General features: G+C 40.2%; 2 protein-coding genes across 3 annotated transcripts in view; one reads left to right on the top strand and one right to left on the bottom strand.

Annotated features, from left to right (window-relative positions):
- The first annotated feature begins 273 nt into the window (after nt 1–273).
- Nucleotides 274–18,214, top strand: part of sgtb (small glutamine-rich tetratricopeptide repeat (TPR)-containing, beta) — a 34,460-nt gene continuing 16,519 nt past the window's right edge. For both annotated transcript variants that reach the window (XM_004910377.4, XM_031894035.1), the window contains exons 1-5: nt 274–348; nt 3,631–3,751; nt 5,123–5,223; nt 9,816–9,894; nt 11,614–11,713. In XM_004910377.4, coding sequence (XP_004910434.1) covers nt 346–348; nt 3,631–3,751; nt 5,123–5,223; nt 9,816–9,894; nt 11,614–11,713 — 404 coding nt within the window. In that variant the 5' untranslated portion in view covers nt 274–345. The remainder of the gene's footprint in view (nt 349–3,630; nt 3,752–5,122; nt 5,224–9,815; nt 9,895–11,613; nt 11,714–18,214) is intronic.
- Nucleotides 14,071–17,547, bottom strand: LOC105947813. The gene is made up of 2 exons (XM_012967165.3): nt 17,108–17,547; nt 14,071–16,427 (listed from the first exon to the last, which is right to left on the bottom strand). Exon 2 carries the CDS (start codon nt 16,204–16,206, stop codon nt 14,710–14,712), a length of 1,497 nt encoding a protein of 498 aa, XP_012822619.2. The 5' UTR covers nt 16,207–16,427; nt 17,108–17,547; the 3' UTR covers nt 14,071–14,709.

The following is an 18,214-nucleotide window of genomic DNA, read 5'->3' on the forward strand; positions in this document are numbered from 1 at the left end:
CTGCATGATACTAAAAGTTAATTTAAAGGTGAACAACCCATAAAAGTGTTTCCAGCTTTTGTAAGTTGCCATCACCAACTGACCCAACTACCAATATCCTTCAAAAAACTAACCAAAGACTAATTGAACATATTGAAAGATTGTGCACTCTAAGTTGTCCCTGCAGTGAGCGCTGCGTATTACATCTCTGTATTGGAAGAGTTAATAGCTGTAACTAATAGGGAAGTACTAGGGAGGGACCTGCCCACGGAGAACCTATTGTGACAGAGGGAGGTTCATTGTCAGCTTTCTGACACAGGCTGATCCAGCCTCGCTGGTCCAGATTCACGTCTGCTGCCGGTGTGCATGGTAAGGGATGCTGTCATTGGTGTGCATGGCAAAAGCCAGGCTCTGGGTGCAAGAGATGCTGTGGTTTGTCTCTCTCTTATCTATATAATGGGCTTTTGGGCTGCACTGGTGGCTGTGGAACTTGTGAAAGTCAGAATGAATTAGGTAAAAATGTTGTTATGGTTAAAAAACCTGCAAATGTTGCTTCATCCTCCCATGAAACCAGGCACTGAGATGATTATGTCCAGGATCTTACAGAATACTAGTTGCACGCAGTCAAAATGCTGAGTTTGTGGTTATGTAATTGCCTGTATGCTAAATAGCCTTCTGCTAGGCACAGGGCTGAATGGATGCTGTCTGCTCCAGCTTGCTTTAGTCATTATCTGCTTTACAGGGGGATGCTGCTCGCTGCATAGGGAAGCTCCTGTCCTGGTACATTTTGCATGGCTTGCTGTGTGCAGAATACTAATTTGGAAATATAAAAGAAGGGGGGCACTGTTTTGGATGCCTGTGCAAGATAGGTGATGTGTTGCATTTGAGAAGCCACGCACTGTGTACTCGCTTGCATAGTGGTTCTGTCATGAAAGCATAGAGTATAGAATGCATGTGTGTGTCTGCCTGTGTGCCACACAAGGGATTTTCTATACGCAAATTGTCTATGTTCCACATATTTATTTTCCTATAGATACTCAAGTAGTTAGAGCCTTTCAATATCACATTGTGGTGCTGCTCAAGGTCTAAATGCAGTAAATTGGGACATATAAATGCAAATTTTCTCCGTTACCTATCCTTGGACCTATAACAGTGTGATTGTTATGGCTATGGTTTTATCATATATACATAAAAATAATGTGAACTAAGGGAAAGCTGACTAATGGGATTTTATCAAAGACTGAAAATCTTGAGATTTAGCTAATGAAACTTGGAGCTTGGGGACAATTGTTATAATATAACTGAGATGTACAGCCCTGTGTAGTGTATTTCTGTGTACACAACATTTTTTCACTGTGTGTTTGCTTTTTGTTGGGGCTGCCATATTACTTCTAATAGCTAGGCCTTAAGAGGGAGAACACTGTCTAGAGTGAAAATGGGGTTCTACTGAGCTTTATTTTAAATGCCACAACTGCAGTGTATGCCTGTAGCTTTTATTGTCCACCAGAGGAGTTGACAGTCTGGGCCCACTTGAAAGTTTGTGAGAGAAGCCACTGTCCACAGGCCTAGTGGCACTTTGAGTATCAGTGAGCAGCACCCTTGCACCTTTTCCCCCTGGTGGATCATTTGGTACTCTGTCAGGTCATTTATGTCTAATGACAAAAGTCTGTGCCAAAATACATGTAACCAAAGCAACCAAACCCAGGACTGTATTGTTTGCAGTTGGATCAGCACAGCCTAGCCGCTAGCATTTGTGGCATCCATGATTTTCCAAGTGCTCTCATTACCTTACCCTGAGGGTAACCTGGTAATCACCTGTGCACCTTGAATAAGAATATGAATAAGATACTAATACCAATAATATAGATAGATAGATAGATAGATAGATAGATATCAGGGGTCTCCTCAGTTATGAAACACAACCCTCTGATTACACCAATGTGTTACTGAAGAGATGTAAGGGGTCATTTATGAATGTGGGAGCTCTAAAATGCATGCAATGGGGAGCACATATTGACACATTAAGGTACTTGTATGCAAACACTCCCCTGCACTTCCATATGGTTGACAATGCAGCTATCCAGCCTCTGCTGATGCACTGTGCCTATTGATGCTGGGGGTTCCCTTGAGCTACCACCACCCAGGAACTGGCAGTAGTTACAAGATACCCACAAAAAGTTGTGTCAAAAGGTGCACCAGACTTGTGCCCAGTGAATCGGATGCAAGGTCAGGGTACACCTTTCTGCCTGTTATTGTGTCCTTTAGCTTTCAGAAGTGCCACAGCCTCTCAGATTCCACCATGAAATCTCACAAGGAAGTAGGGACAAACTGTAACACTCTACAAACTTTAACAACAGGCAGTGCATACACCAGATAAGGGACAGAATAACTAAAATAAAGGTGATCCCAGAGAGTTATCAGGCAGGCAAAATTCATTTTTACTTAGTAGGCCATATTCAAAGATTTCACTTATTTATATACCATAAAAGCTGAGGAAAAAAGTGCAGACATGATAGCAAAGTGAGTAAGCTTGGAAGATGAAACAATGAAAGAAACGAGAATGAGTGGCTTTGGTGGCATCCCCCCCTCTAAAAAAAAAACCGCCTGCTCTCTGTTGCCCTCCGTTGCTTGTTTTCTGAAGACAGCAAAGTTTCAGGTAGGAGAGGGGCTCCAGGCCTCCCTGCAACCACAGCATCTGCTGTATTTTAGTTACACCACTGGGTGGCTTAGTGTCTATGTGGATTTGGCACCTTTGCCTCCCACTTCTGAAAGTAAAGTTAGTTGGATAACAGGCCTGGTGGAGAACTGACTTCTACTACATTATGCTGCACAGTTCTGAATGGCTACAGTCTAAATCTATCCACAGAATAGAGTTTTAGTAGATCTTTGCACTTGTACAGGCCACTTTCCAGAAGTGGCACTTGTTGATAGGGAACATTAATTTTCCAATGTCCAGTACTGGCTATATTCCACATTGACTGACAAGCGGCCATGCAAATCTACTCCCAGCAATCACAAGGCCACTCTCCCCTAGAGTTGAGCCAAGTGGTACTGGGGCCCACGGCACAGTTGCCCATATCACTCGCCCATCATTTTAGGAATGTCAAGTTAGGAGGAAGGAGAGGACGGATGAGTGATCCCACCTGCAACTGCATGCTAGGCACGTGCTTCTACTGCCAATGCCAGTTCTGGACCTACCTTTTCCCTTGGTTATGCCCTGTCCTACTTCAAAATTATATACTAAAAAATCAGATCAAGCCAGTTTTATCATGGTACAATGGACTTGTCATACAGTTAAAAAAGATATGTAGGATTTTTTTCTTTTGTTTATAAATCATGGGTGTCTGGATTGGATTCAAGGCCATTTCCTTATAGTAGAGTATCCATCATTGTTTTCTTGATTGAAAATATGTATCAATAAAAATGTTACACTTTTTTATACATAAATATTTCCTAGACACATTTTTCAAACTTAAACTCCCAAAGCAATGAATGGAAATTCTATGTCAGCAGATATACATGTAGAATTTGTCCTGCTGATTGATTTACAGCACAGCTAGTGATGGGGGCTTCATATATTCATCATAATTTTAAAGCTGAAAGAGATTTTGTTGTTGGTAAATTCAAGCTTTCTTGTTGCTGTGATTTAAGTGTGGTGTCCCGGCTGGCAAGATGTCATCCATCAAGCGTCTCGTATATGCAGTAGTCCAGTTCCTGAGAGAGCAGAGTCAGCAAGAAGCATGCACACTGGATGAGCAAGAGAGTCTGGAAGGTATATAATTTACATGAGAAACCCATTACTCTTTGTATGCGATTCCTTTAATACAAGGCAACCATGCTCTCGTTAGGAATTTCCTGGAAGTTTCATACATAAAAAGCTCATATTCAGAAATCCATTGATGTATCCACGGCCATGGAATGCCTCTGCTACTCCCTCAGTGTTAAAAACTTTGCTTAGGCTATTTGGTTTATTTTGATTTTCATTGTCAAAAATGATGAGTATCCCAGTACTTCTGCTTGTAGTTCATAGGGTTTCAGCATTTCTCTTGATATCTTGATCAGGTGTTGTCTGATTGAAGGCCTTTAGAATAAATATGGCCTTTAAGAAAAAGACTTGATGAAGTGCTTTTTGTGACATAATCATTTTAGTATAACTGGGCCTGCAAACATCTAACTGCACATTTACAACTGCAAGCACAGTTTTCATAGTCCTTACCCACAATGCATGAGTTTTTTCTCATAATTGTAGTGTAATTGTGGCTGTAAGATCGGCCTCACACAATTTTCTCCGAGACCGTCGGACCAGGGTGTCTGGGGCTTACCAGGTCTGCCACCTCAGGGGCCCCCACTGCCTGACCACCCACAAGGGTACCATATACTTACTTTGCTGCAAATGGGGGAGGGAGGTCAGTGGGGGAGCTCCAATACTTCCTAGTGGGGATCAGGTCTGGGTCAGCAGGGCCCACTGAATCTTTTTCTTAGTGTCCTGCCAGCCAAGTCTGACCCTGGCGTGCAATGTTGTAATTTCCAGCACTTGGCATAAAAAAATGCATCTGCTCATGATTATTAAGGTGCAATATTGCAGCATCTATTAACACAGACTGCAGAGCACCATTTATCTAAACAGACTGGCCAGTGGTATTGGTACTTTATGCCAAAATGCAAAAGTGGAGGTAGCAGCTCTAGACACCAGTAGATGCTGCTAATATGTGCAACAGCTGTGGCCATCTTTGTAAATGAGCCCTACAGTTATTTTTATATAGCTCATAGAATAGCTCTGGCAGATTTGTTGGCCAGGTATTTTTTAGGCAAGTGAATTGTACCCTTTCTTGGCACACTACCTTAGAATAGGATCACATTTCTTTACTTGCTCCCAAACCCGGATCAAGATCTGCTTTCTCTTCCACCTCTGGTCCAGAGAGCTCTTACAGTATACTTAGCACAGGTGACACTTATAATCCAAAGTCCAAGTGGCGCCTGAGTGGTGCAAGGATCATCCCAAAACCAAATGTTGCTGTTTTAGCTGTATGTGTAGGTTACTCCTAGCAAGACCCATGAAGGTTGTAAGTGAAGTGACCAGCTGTACTGGTAAAACAAAATGTTGTTTGATTCCTTTGTAACGTGAATGTTTCACCTGTTTTAGTTGCAGTGCAATGCCTTGAGACTGTGTTTAAGATCTCCCCCAAGGATAAGCATCTTGCAGTGCCACAAACATTGGAAGAAATATTCTCACAAACAGTTAAGGTAATACTTCATTGTGTTTCTTTTTAGAAAAAAAGAAGTGTATTTATTGGCTGATAAAACAAAGTTTTTATCAGTGTCTGCTTTTGTAGAGTTGTAAATATCGCTTGCAATCACATTTTATTCGTCCTTTAGGTTAATACCCCTAGTTGGTACCATGGGCAAGAATTCTGCCATTCATTTGAGAGATCCTCACTGTGACTTGCCTCACTAGAGATGTTGGTGGAAGATGTCTTATCTAGAGTAAAAGTTATATTTAGTCTCTTGGATTCCCCACCTGAGGAGAATTGATGTTTGTCTACAGTCTGTGGCATAAGGCCCCATTGAAGTAGTCAGTTAGGGGATTTGTTACCCACACAAAAAAAGCTGTATAATAAAATTCCATTGCAAATTGAACACAAACCCCACTTTTTTTATTTAAACATCCCAGAAATATCTGACCTGTCAATCAAATATTGCCTGCCCTGCCTCTATGCCTCAGGGCCAGGGGAGTCAATCACTTTCTCTTTCCATATTCCTGCACAAGATTTTGAGGTGATACAAAGCTTGCCTTAATAAAAATGTCCACAAAATGGCGCCTGCCTGCTTTGAATAATTGATATGGCGTAAGTAAAGTTTATTTTGCTCCGCTAACATGATAGAAAAGGATTTCTAATTATTTCTTAGAGTGACAGGTCCCCTTTTAAAAGATATGAAAATAAATAAAACAAATAAATGTAAATTGCAGAAGAACTTAGAAAACATACCCTGCTCCACAGAGGATTGTTGGTGGGGTTAGTACCCCTGTGCTAACAACCAGCTAAGAAACCATAACCCTGCAGATGTGCTACAGCTGATCCTTGGTAGTGTGTAACCCATATGAATTTGAGTGACCTCCTGTTGCGGCTGATTAACTGTAACAAAGTATTGTCCATTTCTAATTATTAAAAAGTTATTGTTCATTTAGAAACCACTAGTGACCCATCTGAGAGAATGATATTATACGGGTAGCACACACAGCCTCCAGTGTATGGGCACATCTGAGTATAAGAAGGCTGGTTTGTAGCCCATATTCTTTTGAGGGATTTTTGAGCCACAATAGTGTAACTGTACATAAGGCATCTGTATATACAGTACCTGACCAAGGGGTTAATCTTTGTGATTCTTTAAAGCAGAGACTGGTAAGAATTTAATGAAAAGATTTGGCATAACTTTTGGTTAAATTTTTGGCCAGAGAAGAGACTTGTAATCTGTTTCCAGCAATGAACTGATCATGATAAAGTGCTGTCTTGTATAAAAAAGGGCATTGACTCAAGGGATGAAAACATAATTTTGCCCCTTTATAGGTCCCTGGTAAGGCCTCACCTTGAGTATGCAGTGCAGTTTTGGGCTCCAGTCCTTAAGAAGGATATTAATGAGCTGGAGAGAGTGCAGAGACTGCAACTAAACTGGTTAAGGGGATGGAAGATTTAAACTATGAGGTTAGACTGTCAGGGTTGGGGTTGTTTTCTCTGGAAAAGAGGCGCTTGCGAGGGGACATGATTACTCTGTACAAGTACATTAGAGGGGATTATAGGCAGTTGGGGGATGTTCTTTTTTCCCATAAAAACAATCAACGCACCAGAGGTCACCCCTTTAGATTAGAGGAACGGAGCTTCCATTTGAAGCAGCGTAGGGGGTTTTTCACGGTGAGGGCAGTGAGGTTGTGGAATGCCCTTCCTAGTGATGTGGTAATGGCAGATTCTGTTAATGCCTTTAAGAGGGGCCTAGATGAGTTCTTGAACAATCAGAATATCCAAGGCTATTGTGATACTAATATCTACAGTTAGTATTAGTGGTTGTATATATAGTTTATGTATGTGAGTGTATAGATTGGTAGGTGTGGGTTAGGTGTGCTGGGTTTACTTGGATGGGTTGAACTTGATGGACACTGGTCTTTTTTCAACCCTATGTAACTATGTTGATAGGAACGTTGCATAACGAGTTCTGCTAATATTATTGAACAATCTCGTTTTTCTCTTGTGTGTCCAAGTTGCTTTTCTTATAATTATCATCTTCTACTCTTTATTTCTTCTCCTTCCCTTACTTACCTTCTAATCTAGATATCCATTTCTCATTTCTCTACCACCCAAGAGATGACACAATGGCCCCAGTTTTCTATGACACAGTGGGCCAAGCTACATATAACACAGTGGCACCAGAAGTTTTTACTACCGAAATCAAGGAGGATGTAGGACAATAGAACTTTACAGCAGGAGCACTCTGTAATCAGCCAGCTGCCAGCTTTATTTAGGACTCATTACCATGCGCTGCCTGATTCAGCACTGATGCCGATGTGAAGCCAGGAGCTGAGTGTTTCAGTGACTAAGCACACCTATCCTAAAATTTAATTGTCCAGTGTCCTCCTTGAAAACATTTGTATGAGCCCCCTGCACTTGTCTGCATATCCCACAGTGTTGGGCTCACTGGGTAAAGGGGTTAAAGAAAGTCATTTAAGCTATTAGGCAGTGATCCCCAACCAGTAGCTCATGAGCAACATGTTGCTCCCCAACCCCTTGGATGTTGCTCCCAGTGGCCTCAAAGCAGGTGTTCATTTTTTGATTACTTGGCTTGGAGGCACGTTTTGGTGGCATAAAACCCAGTGTAAAGACAAACAGAGCCTTTTTTAGGCTGCTAGTCCACATAGGGGTTTCCAAATAGCCAGTCATAGCCCTTAGTTGGCACCCCCAGGTACCTTTTTAATGCTTGTACTGCTCCCCAACTCTTTTTACATTTGAATGTTGCTCACGGGTAAAAAAGTTTGGGGATCCCTGCTATTAGGTGTGCTGAACATCATCTCCTACTTATTATGTGTTTAGCATCATCCATATTCCTCCTATACTCGATTAAGCTATCCCACAGTTCTAAAAGCTCCATAAAAACCCATCTATTGAAAAAAGCACCACTGTGCCCTTGTCTAACTCACCTCCTATTTACTGTTATATTATTGCATACATTGAATAAGGTTCTGTGCTGCTGGGAATAGGACACAATACTGTACTTTACCTGACACAAAAGTTAGATCTTTTCATAGCTGGAGTCTCTTGTTCTGGGCTACTTTCTCCCCTTGTATTCCAGTCCCACTCCCATTAGGCCAAGTTCACATTGAGATTCAAAATAGGCCCTGGCATTTCCAGTACGCAGAGGCCCAAACATCCCCTACCAGAAAATAGTGACTGTCTATGGCATCTTACAGCACCCCTCTGGCATTTGCCAGAACCCACAGAAAGTTGGCAAACCTACCTTTATCCTGCATCAACAATGGCTGATTCCAGCAGTATAGAACTGTAGAAAAAAATGAATATTTTTAAACAAAACTTATATCATGCTGAGTTTGTGCAGATATTGTACCTCTACATTACATCACTAGGCTAAATTATGAATAAATGTTACGAATAACTAAGCCAAGTACTCTGTCTTTTCACACAAGTGCTGTATAATGGAAGGGAGGCATTTGGCTCATTGTTGCTGTGCGAGATGCTTCTTTTCAAAACAGAAACTGTTAAAGGTGAGGTCTGGCCTTGAGAAATGGAATAATGTACTTCTTGGAGAATTATTTGCTCTGTGGTTGGGATAAGTATAGTTTGATCTTTGTGTAATGATTTAGAGAAGCCTTTTCTGGTGCATCTGAGTTGTGGGCCCTTGGCTGTACATGCTGCTGCATCCATTGCTGCTCATTACATCTTGCTCTTTCGGTGTTGGTGTAATTAATGGTTGCCACTGCTCCCTTCAGTCACTGCATTTTCTTTTATATCTTTATGGAGATGGGGCCTAATGGAGTTGAAATAATAGTTCATTGTTGCTTCTAGAAAAATACATAAATATAATGCCCACGTCCAAGGGCTTTGCATAATCAAGGTATAGGCCAAACTGAGCCTTACATGTATTATTAGATGTATACCTGAAAATTGCTGTGGTTTTTTCTTGCACTCAGCTGAGTGTATTAGGCCTCTCTTTGGTCCACTGGGAAGAACTGCAGTGATTGCTCAGAACAGAAAGAAATCAGTCTGCTAATGGCCTCTTTAGGTGATTGGGCAAGGTCATTGCTGGACCTAGAGGTGGAATAGGATGCATTTCTAATGTGACCCAGTTATTCAGCCTAAACCATTGGATTGGAACAATCTGTCCAACTGGACTGGATGTTGTTTGACTTGGAAGCAGGCGCTTTGAAATACGTAAGTGGTATGCTGAAGCATTTGTTTTCTTTGGACAATCTGTCCAACCACAGGTTTCATGCTGGATCCCATGTGGTCAGATCTGTTAGAAATTGTCCCATGTAGGAAACAAATAGAATTTACAAAGTGATGACTTCCGCCTAAAGGACATCAAAATCTGCCACCTAAAGGGTCAGGTTCAATTATATTAAAAGAGCTGATTTCCTAATTCAGTTCCAGATTTCCCTATAGACTTCTATTGAGTTTTCATGTGATAAACCATGAAACAAGTTTTTAATCACAGAATTGCATATGGCCCAAAATGAGTTTAAAAACAAAACTAAAAGCAAAACTAAAAAAATACCAGCAATTCAAGTAATGATGATTCCATTTGAGCATATAATAACCATTTACATTACACAGGATGATGACCTGACACCTAATAAGATCTCTCCATCGTCACCATCAGTTGCAGAAAAGGCTGAACAGTTAAAAGATGAAGGTAAGGGTTGTTCTGTATATATTCTATATTAGTGACTGTGTTAGAACCCAGAAATATTTGGCTGGGGGAAAAACACCTGAAATTATTTAACAGTGTGCTGTGTATGTTGGTCCTTTTTGCAAGGCGTGTGCATCTTTTTCTTATTATTGGCGCACAGTACAATCTTAATGTTATGCTTTTGTCCTTCTTCATTGAGGCTTGAATATGTTCATCTAATAAGAATTAAAAATTGGGAGGAAAACTGTTTAACAATGTGCCAGAGAGCATAATCTAGTGATAGGAAGTGTATATACCATTATGCCTTGCTTTGGCATCTAAATGAGCTGGGCGTACTTCTGTTTGTAGCAACTGGTGGGGGATTTGGTTGGTTGGCATTGTTGAGACACTCACTTATGACGGGTACATACACCCATGGTTACCTCTTTACTTGCCAAAACCTCTTTACTTATTGGTGTCTCTTACCATGCTTTGCTGGTAGCGCTTAAAGGCCCACTCTAGCGTAAAAATTAGTACAGAGGAGGAAATATGCTGGCAAAGCTGTACAGGTGATAACATAACTTAAGGGTCTTTCCTGCTAATGATATATCTGGAAGATTTTTGGCTGTTGCTACTCCCTATGACATCAGAACAAAGTCTTGGCCATTAGGCCTATCCCCTTGCTAGCTTCTTTTCAGGACATATAGAAGAATAGGAGGGCTACATGAGGTCACAAAGTAAAATGTTTGCAGCCCGCAGCCCCGACAGTGACAGCAAGACTAAAACAGCAAACCGAGCTAATAATACCTTCATAGATGTGAGAGGAGACAAAGCTAGTGGAAATTTTTATACATTCAACATTTATATCCAACAGACAAACTTAAAGGTACAACAAAAATGGAAGGTATAGTGACCCTTTAGGAACTGTATTTCTTTATACTGTGTGTATAATGCTGTATAATTAATTATTACAATGTAGAATTTAAAATGAAAATATAGCAGTAAGTTCAGTGTGTTTTGCTTGTGCATGTCTCATATGATATAGGGCCAGGTTCATTTTATTTAGAGAATCCATGCAGTGACATAACTACATACATACAGGAGGTTCCGTGACCGGGTACAGGGGGCCTGGATCATAGGGTCTCCTATATGGTATTCCCCCTTCTGTAGCTTAAACTTTGCCTCCTGCTACAGACGAGTGAAGGGCGGAGGGGGGTTGGTGGTGTTTGAGAAGTTGTTGCCTACGGTGTTACGTCAGCCCCCAAAGATCCAAAGATTTTTTTTGTGGGGGGCCTGGTCTGTTCAAGGACTTTTCCTGTACAGACGGCATATTTTTGTTTAACTCATTGCTAGAATGCAATATGTGTCTATAGTGGTGATTATTAGTATTATTAACATTTATTTATAAAGTGCCAACATATTCCGCAGCGCTGTACAATAGGTGGGTTACATACATTGGACATACAGAGTAACATATAAAGCAATCAATAACCGATACAAGAGGTGAAGAGAGCCCTGCCCAAAAGAGCTTACAATCTCCCATTCACTCCCATGCTGTGTCCCCCTCCTTGGAGTGAGAAAAAATACTGGGGCAACACCACACTAGAAATTGCCCAGTGTGTCCTTAAAGGCTTCGGTAATAACAAGCAACCTGGTTATATTAAAGATATAGCACTAATGAAGCCCTGTCTGTGCAGTAGCAGAAGCAGTCTAATCCACGTGTGCAATATTTCTGTTATTCAGGTAATGCTTTCATGAAGGAGCAGAACTATGCCGCAGCTGTAGACTGCTACTCACAGGCTATAGAACTGGATCCCAACAATGCAGTCTATTACTGTAACAGGTATGTAGAACTGTGTTATGCAGCAGCGCATAATAGTATTCACTGCTAAAAGAAAACTCGCAATAGTGAGTGGATAGCTGCATGGGGGATTGGGAGTTCCAGATTTGTGTCCCTTTAGCTGTGGTCAAACGCAAAGTTGCAGCACCCCCTGACATCAAATCTGTAGCCCTCTAACTTTCTAGAAATTGCTCAACTATGTCATTCTGTACTGGAGTATTCCATGATGCAAACAGATACCCACACTCCTTATATGATTCCAAACTTCTCCCATTGGTTCCCAGTGCTGCAACACATTTCCCAATCAGTCATGCAGATTGACCGGCATCTGTGTGTTTACTAGGGTTGCCACCTTTTGTGGCTCAGGAGCCCGGGTGGGGGGCAGATGACATTGGAGGGCGGGTGATGTTTTGTGTGGTTATGCCTTTAGGGGGCGTGGTTATGATGTGGCGACAAGCAATTGACTGGTCACTGCACAAAATATGAAAGTAATAACAATATAATGTACTGTTGCCCTGCACTGGTACAACTGGTGTGTTTGCCTCAGAAAGACTATACTATACTTTATATAAAAAAAAGCTGCTATGTTGCCATGGGGGCAGCCATTATAAGGAGAAAAGGCACAGGTTACTTAGCAGATAACAGATAGAGCCTCATAATGTTCTACAGAGCTTATCAGAAGTCTATAGGCAGTTAAAACGTCAACTTGACAGGTGGGCGAAGCTATGGGTGTGTCTATAGATAACATGACCAGTTAGCCACGCCCACTGCGCATTATGGCCCTGCCCACAGCGTGGAGCCCATTTTAAGCTGCCATTTAGCCCCACCCACTGCACATTATGACCCTGCCCACTGCGCAGCGGGCATTTTGAGACTCCATTTTGAGTAATACCCATAATACCCCTGTGTTATGCTCCACCCATTGCGCAGTATTGCCCCTCCCACTGCGCAGCCGCCATTTTATGATTATGGTCCGCCATTTTGTGTGTTACCCACAATACCATGCGTTGGTAAGTTGGCGCCATTTTGTGAATGGGCACCCTCCCATACATGGTGCCTGTGTGAGCGCCACCATGTGGTTATAAAATGGTAATGCATTATAGACCCATAATAACACGTTTATAAACCTCTATGTTAGTGGTACCTAGCGGTTATGATTAATATTACAGGAGGATATTGACGGCATGCCCAGACAAGTATTTTTGGAAATGTTACCGTGTCCGGGCATGTTTTATAGCTGATTCCAACATGTCCAGGTTTGTTAGCGTGCTTTCATAGACATGCGCATTCTTGTTTATGAAAGACCGCTTCAAGATTTATAGTAGCATACAGGAAAGTATGCAGAAAAAACACATACATTATTTTTATTTAAGGAAGACAAAACATGAACATTTACCTTTACCATTAGAACATAGTACATTCAGTAAACCATAACATTAATGCATTTTATACATATTAAATTGTTGATATAATAAATATACAATAATATGAAAAGGTAAATACAAAATCATACAATCAGAAAAATATACAATTATTAACATGTTTAAAAATCCAGCCAGTCAATGGATTGCATCAGAGCACCAGAACGTTTTTTGGGTAATAAGTATCTGTTTGGTGTTATTGATTCAATGGTACTTAAAGCTATATTACATCTTACAGGTTGTTTAAAAGGCACCGGTGACTTATAGGGGTCTATAGATATATTTGCTGAATCAGGCATTGTTTTTAATTGATTTAGATATTCTCTATGCAAACTATTTCCAACAACTGACGATGGTATATTCAACTGTGCTAGAATCTGAAGAAAAGTGGTCCAATCGTGAGGCATTTTACGTGCCACAACATAATGGCTTTGGGTAACACAACAAACTAAATCCAGTATATTTGACCCCGGTATAGTAACGCTTTTATAAACAAGTTCCACAGTATGTTTAGACTGTGACATTTTACTGAGTAGCAATTCAGCATTTTTCCTAAAGTGGGGGTTCACATTATTAATAACTTCCTGGATCATAGGATCAGTTGTGTTAGATATATCAGCATTTCTAAGGTGATCTTGAGTTGTAGATGCAGGAAAAGGTGATGTACCGTGTTAGCCAGTCAAAATGTTTACAGGGTAACCCTTTTGAAATAAAAAATAACAAAAGTGGTATAAAGGTGATACCTTTATTGGCTAACTAAGATAACCATAGCAAGCTTCCAGAACATTCTAGTTCCTTTTTCAAGCTGATTACAAAGAAGCTGTGGTGCTCGCTGATATATATACAACATTCAGCTCATAGATCAAATAACCAGAAAAAAAGGAATATCTGTGTGGAAGGTGTTGACAAAGTCATATAAACGGGGGGGGGGGGCTACAAGGGACAAATAGATACAAACAGATAAGGTACAGGATAATGTGGATCAAAGTGACTTGATATAAATTAGGGTAAGTAACTGAAGTGTGAAGTGTCAGATGTAAGATGTACACCAATGGCAGATCAGGTGGAAAGAGATCTGCCCTTAATCTGTAATCATCATGGGTTGTAGATCGTAAATCTACAAGTAAATAGCCATAAGGTTTACTGGTGGCATCCTCAAAAGCCTCTAAAAAGAATTGCGATTTTCCAGGATACATTTGTCTAGCCAAAGTTGTAATCTGTAACTTATCCCTGCGGTTCTTAAATAGAACTATATATTTAGTATTTAAATTAATGGTTCTGCTTTTTTTACCTTGACAAAACACGTTTTGTACAAGGTACATGATGCTAAGGTTTCTATGGTGCACGTACTTGGTGAATGCTTTCTCAATTTCAGAACTTTCGCTAGCAGCCTCCATGAGATCATCAACAACTGTTAAATTAATTTTATCAGATGGAAATAATGCATCATCTGTAAAACTATTAGGTAAGCCTTCTATAAACTGTATATTGGGTAGTTTTTGCATCAATTCATCATAAAGCGACTGCCAACATGGATAAAACCAAATAATATTATCAGGTTTATGCGATAATAGTGTATTACCATTGTACAAAACTTGTTCTACAAAAATCTATTTCCTGAATTAGATTTTCATTGTGTAAGTCAAAAAGCCAGCGCTTTTTCTTAGCTATAATACGACTATAGGGTGTGGACCTCACGCGCCTTCGAGATATTACTCCCCCGACTCTATTTTTGACAATCGACACGACTAGTCTTAATGTTCCATTTCCAAGAAGCTCAGTATTACTCTGTAATAATTTGGAAACATCATTCAAAAAGGATTCAGCATTAAAGCTGTCCTTGGATCTTTTGATAGAATACAAAGGATTGCTGAGGCCGTCACCATCAAGTCTCAACTGAATCAAATCATGATGCCCTATATCAGGCATCATACCATTTAATAAACCTTGGATAGCGCCGTGTACAGAATGAACAGAATCCTTACATGATGGCATTTTCTCTAAATTTACAAATCTAAAATGTTCATAATATTCACGGCGTGATTTTTGGAAACGATTAATATGTTCCAAATACACAGATGCTTCGCGGCCATTATTTTGGTCATGCGCTTCATTCTGTACAGGTATTTCATTGGGCGTATTTGAAATGGCATTTTGATGGACCACTGGTGAGTATTGTATATGTGACTGCATTATTTCTTTAACAGGTACGGTAGATGAACTACCAGGCATTACTGTATCGGGATTAATGTTTTGGTTTACAGTTGAGGCTATTCTAGATCCAGACACACTACAATAAGGTTTACAGTGCCGTCTTTTATCTGGGACTGTACGCCTTAATGATCTTAGCATTTTTATAGCTTTTTTTACAGTCTTGGATCGATATTTTACATTTTTTTTGTGTTGTAGGTATCTAACCCTTTTAGTTTTTAAACCTTTACCAATCATTTCTCTTAGACCACAACGAAACACATTGCTTACGGCAGTGTATCTAGTTTTTAGTTTTGATGCCATTACAGACCTCATTCTCTCATCAGACATTGATACTAAACATTGAAATTCATTCAACACTGAATGAATAACGTACCTTAAACCACAACAGAAACGACACTGGGCTATAAGCCATGTTACTGTGTCATTGGCATTATTGGTTGGTAATGGTGTAGGTACAAAAGAGCTAAGCAATGAGTGTGCATCACCCACAATAGTTTGTGGTAAAAGTTCTACACCATGTATAAATGTCTTATTTATATTGTACATTGCAAGTTTTTCACTCAATTCAGTAACTTTGGATAATAATTCATTCTTACTTGGTAGGCCCAATAAGGCTGTAACATCTATTATTATATTCTGAATAGTACCTTGTAACTTGTGCCAAAAATCAGTTTGGTGGGTGTACCAAGTGTACCAGTTATGATTATTAAAGCTTTGCTTCTTAGCTGCTTTATTCAATAATGCCATGTTAGTGTTTGCTATGGAATGGCCCAATCGTGTTTTTTTAGTTGTGACCTCTACCGGCTTTGATACATGACTCACAGATCGCTTAACATATAAATTATCACTTTTTTGTTGCATGGCTGCTTGTTGTGTTGGTGCTTTGCTTACAGACTCACCAACAACTTTACTGCGCCCCAGTGCCGACGTATGACTCTGTATCTTGATGTTTGCAAACGAGGATAATAGTGCTCTGGTGTCTTTAGATGATGATGTAGAAGCTGGATCAAAATCGTAGGAGCGGTTGGATGGCACTTTCAGTACCTTATCATGTAAGGTTTTTGTTAAAGGTAATTTTGTATCTGTATGGAAACAAAGGAGATGTTATACGTTAAATGAAAAATATGTAATACATAGTAAAGATTTAGAGTTTATGTTTCGGCTTTACTCACCAAACCCTAATGTGTAAAGCTGGCCATACACGGGCAGATCCGCTCGCTTGACGATGTCGCCAAGCGAGCGGATCTTCACCCGATATCCCCACCTACGGGTGGCGATATTGGGGAGGCATATAGGCGAATTCGATCGTTTGGCCCTGGGGCCAAACGATCGAATTCTGCACGCGGCAATGGGGCAGTCAGTTCGGGGACCGCATCAACGAGCTGATGCGGTCCCCAATCCGACTGGATTTTCTAACCTGGCCGATCGATATCTGGTCAATTTCAGGCCAGATATCAGTCGGCCAGGCCCCTCGGTTCTGCCCCTACACGGGCCGATAAACTGCCGAATCAGTCCAAGGGACCGATATCGGCAGCTATAATCGGTCCGTGTATGGGGACCTTTAGGCTGTATCGGTATGTTTTCTACTGATGCTCTGTGTTGAACAATATTCTCATTATGATTATTTTTAGCAGTCAACAACTTAGCAGCACGTCTTCTTCTTAAGGATAGTTTTGAGACTATAGGGATAAAAAACATGCTTACTATTTCATGCCGTGCAAAATGTATTAGCTAACTCAAACCATCTATTTTTTCTGCTTACCGAAAACTGGTTTGTTGGATTGAGCTTCTAATGGTAAATGTATGTCTCCAGGATGTGTGGATTCAAATGATCTGTGCACATCAACAAGCACGTGAATCAGCTTTCTATCAGACAATTTGTGAGTACCTAAACAGTTGAATAATGAAATGTACGCTATAAGATATAACTAGTGACATATATAAATACAAAACACAGTAAAAAGCGTCCAAAGGTTATATTAATTCTTATTACTGCATAAAACATAGGATTCATGTACATATATGACTAATACAATTCATACATAGAATTTATTAATCTTTAGTAATGCTTACATACCTCCCCTCAACTGTCTGAAGGTCTGCCCGTCCTTGTTTTCAGCTAGTGTCTGACTGGTTTTATCCTGTCACAAAACCACTCTCTTTAAGAAAAAGCTCAGCTGTTACCTTCTGGAGCACTAAAACATTATTTTGCCCAGTCCTGCGCTTAAGGGCAAATGCCCATACCTGATGCACCCTTACCTTCCAATTTGTGCCTGTATGTTACCCAACCACTTAGATTGTAAGCTCTACGGGGCAGAGGGACCTTCCTACTGTGTCTCATACCACATGGCACTTATATATATACATATATATATTTATTTATTGTATTTATTTATTATATCACTTGTCCTCCCTGTGTGTAATTTTGTATTCTGTAAGATTGTACAGCGCTGCGTATCCTTGTGGCGCTTTATAAATAAAGTTATACATACATACATATTTACAGTGTGGCAGACAAACAAAAATCTGTGACTACTCTACAGCTTTGATATGCTTTCATATATGGACATGAAAAAAGAAAAAAGTGAATACACCAAGAATTTAAACACAGTATCAATGCCATAAGGTTTAAGACTTTTCTAAGCATAAACTATGCATAAGCCAAATCACATTACAGCCCCCCAATGAAACCTACACATGGCAGTTGGGGTTCTTCCTAATCACTCAGACGGCACACAACATGGTATTCCCCCACACTGTATTGGCTCTATTTACTAATTTAAAAAATGATTTTTTATATGTATCTCTGATACCATAAAGGCACATATTTGGTGCAAAATGTATATATATATATATATATATATACACA

Source organism: Xenopus tropicalis, chromosome 1 (assembly GCF_000004195.4).
Source record: "Xenopus tropicalis strain Nigerian chromosome 1, UCB_Xtro_10.0, whole genome shotgun sequence".
NCBI lineage: Eukaryota > Metazoa > Chordata > Amphibia > Anura > Pipidae > Xenopus > Xenopus tropicalis.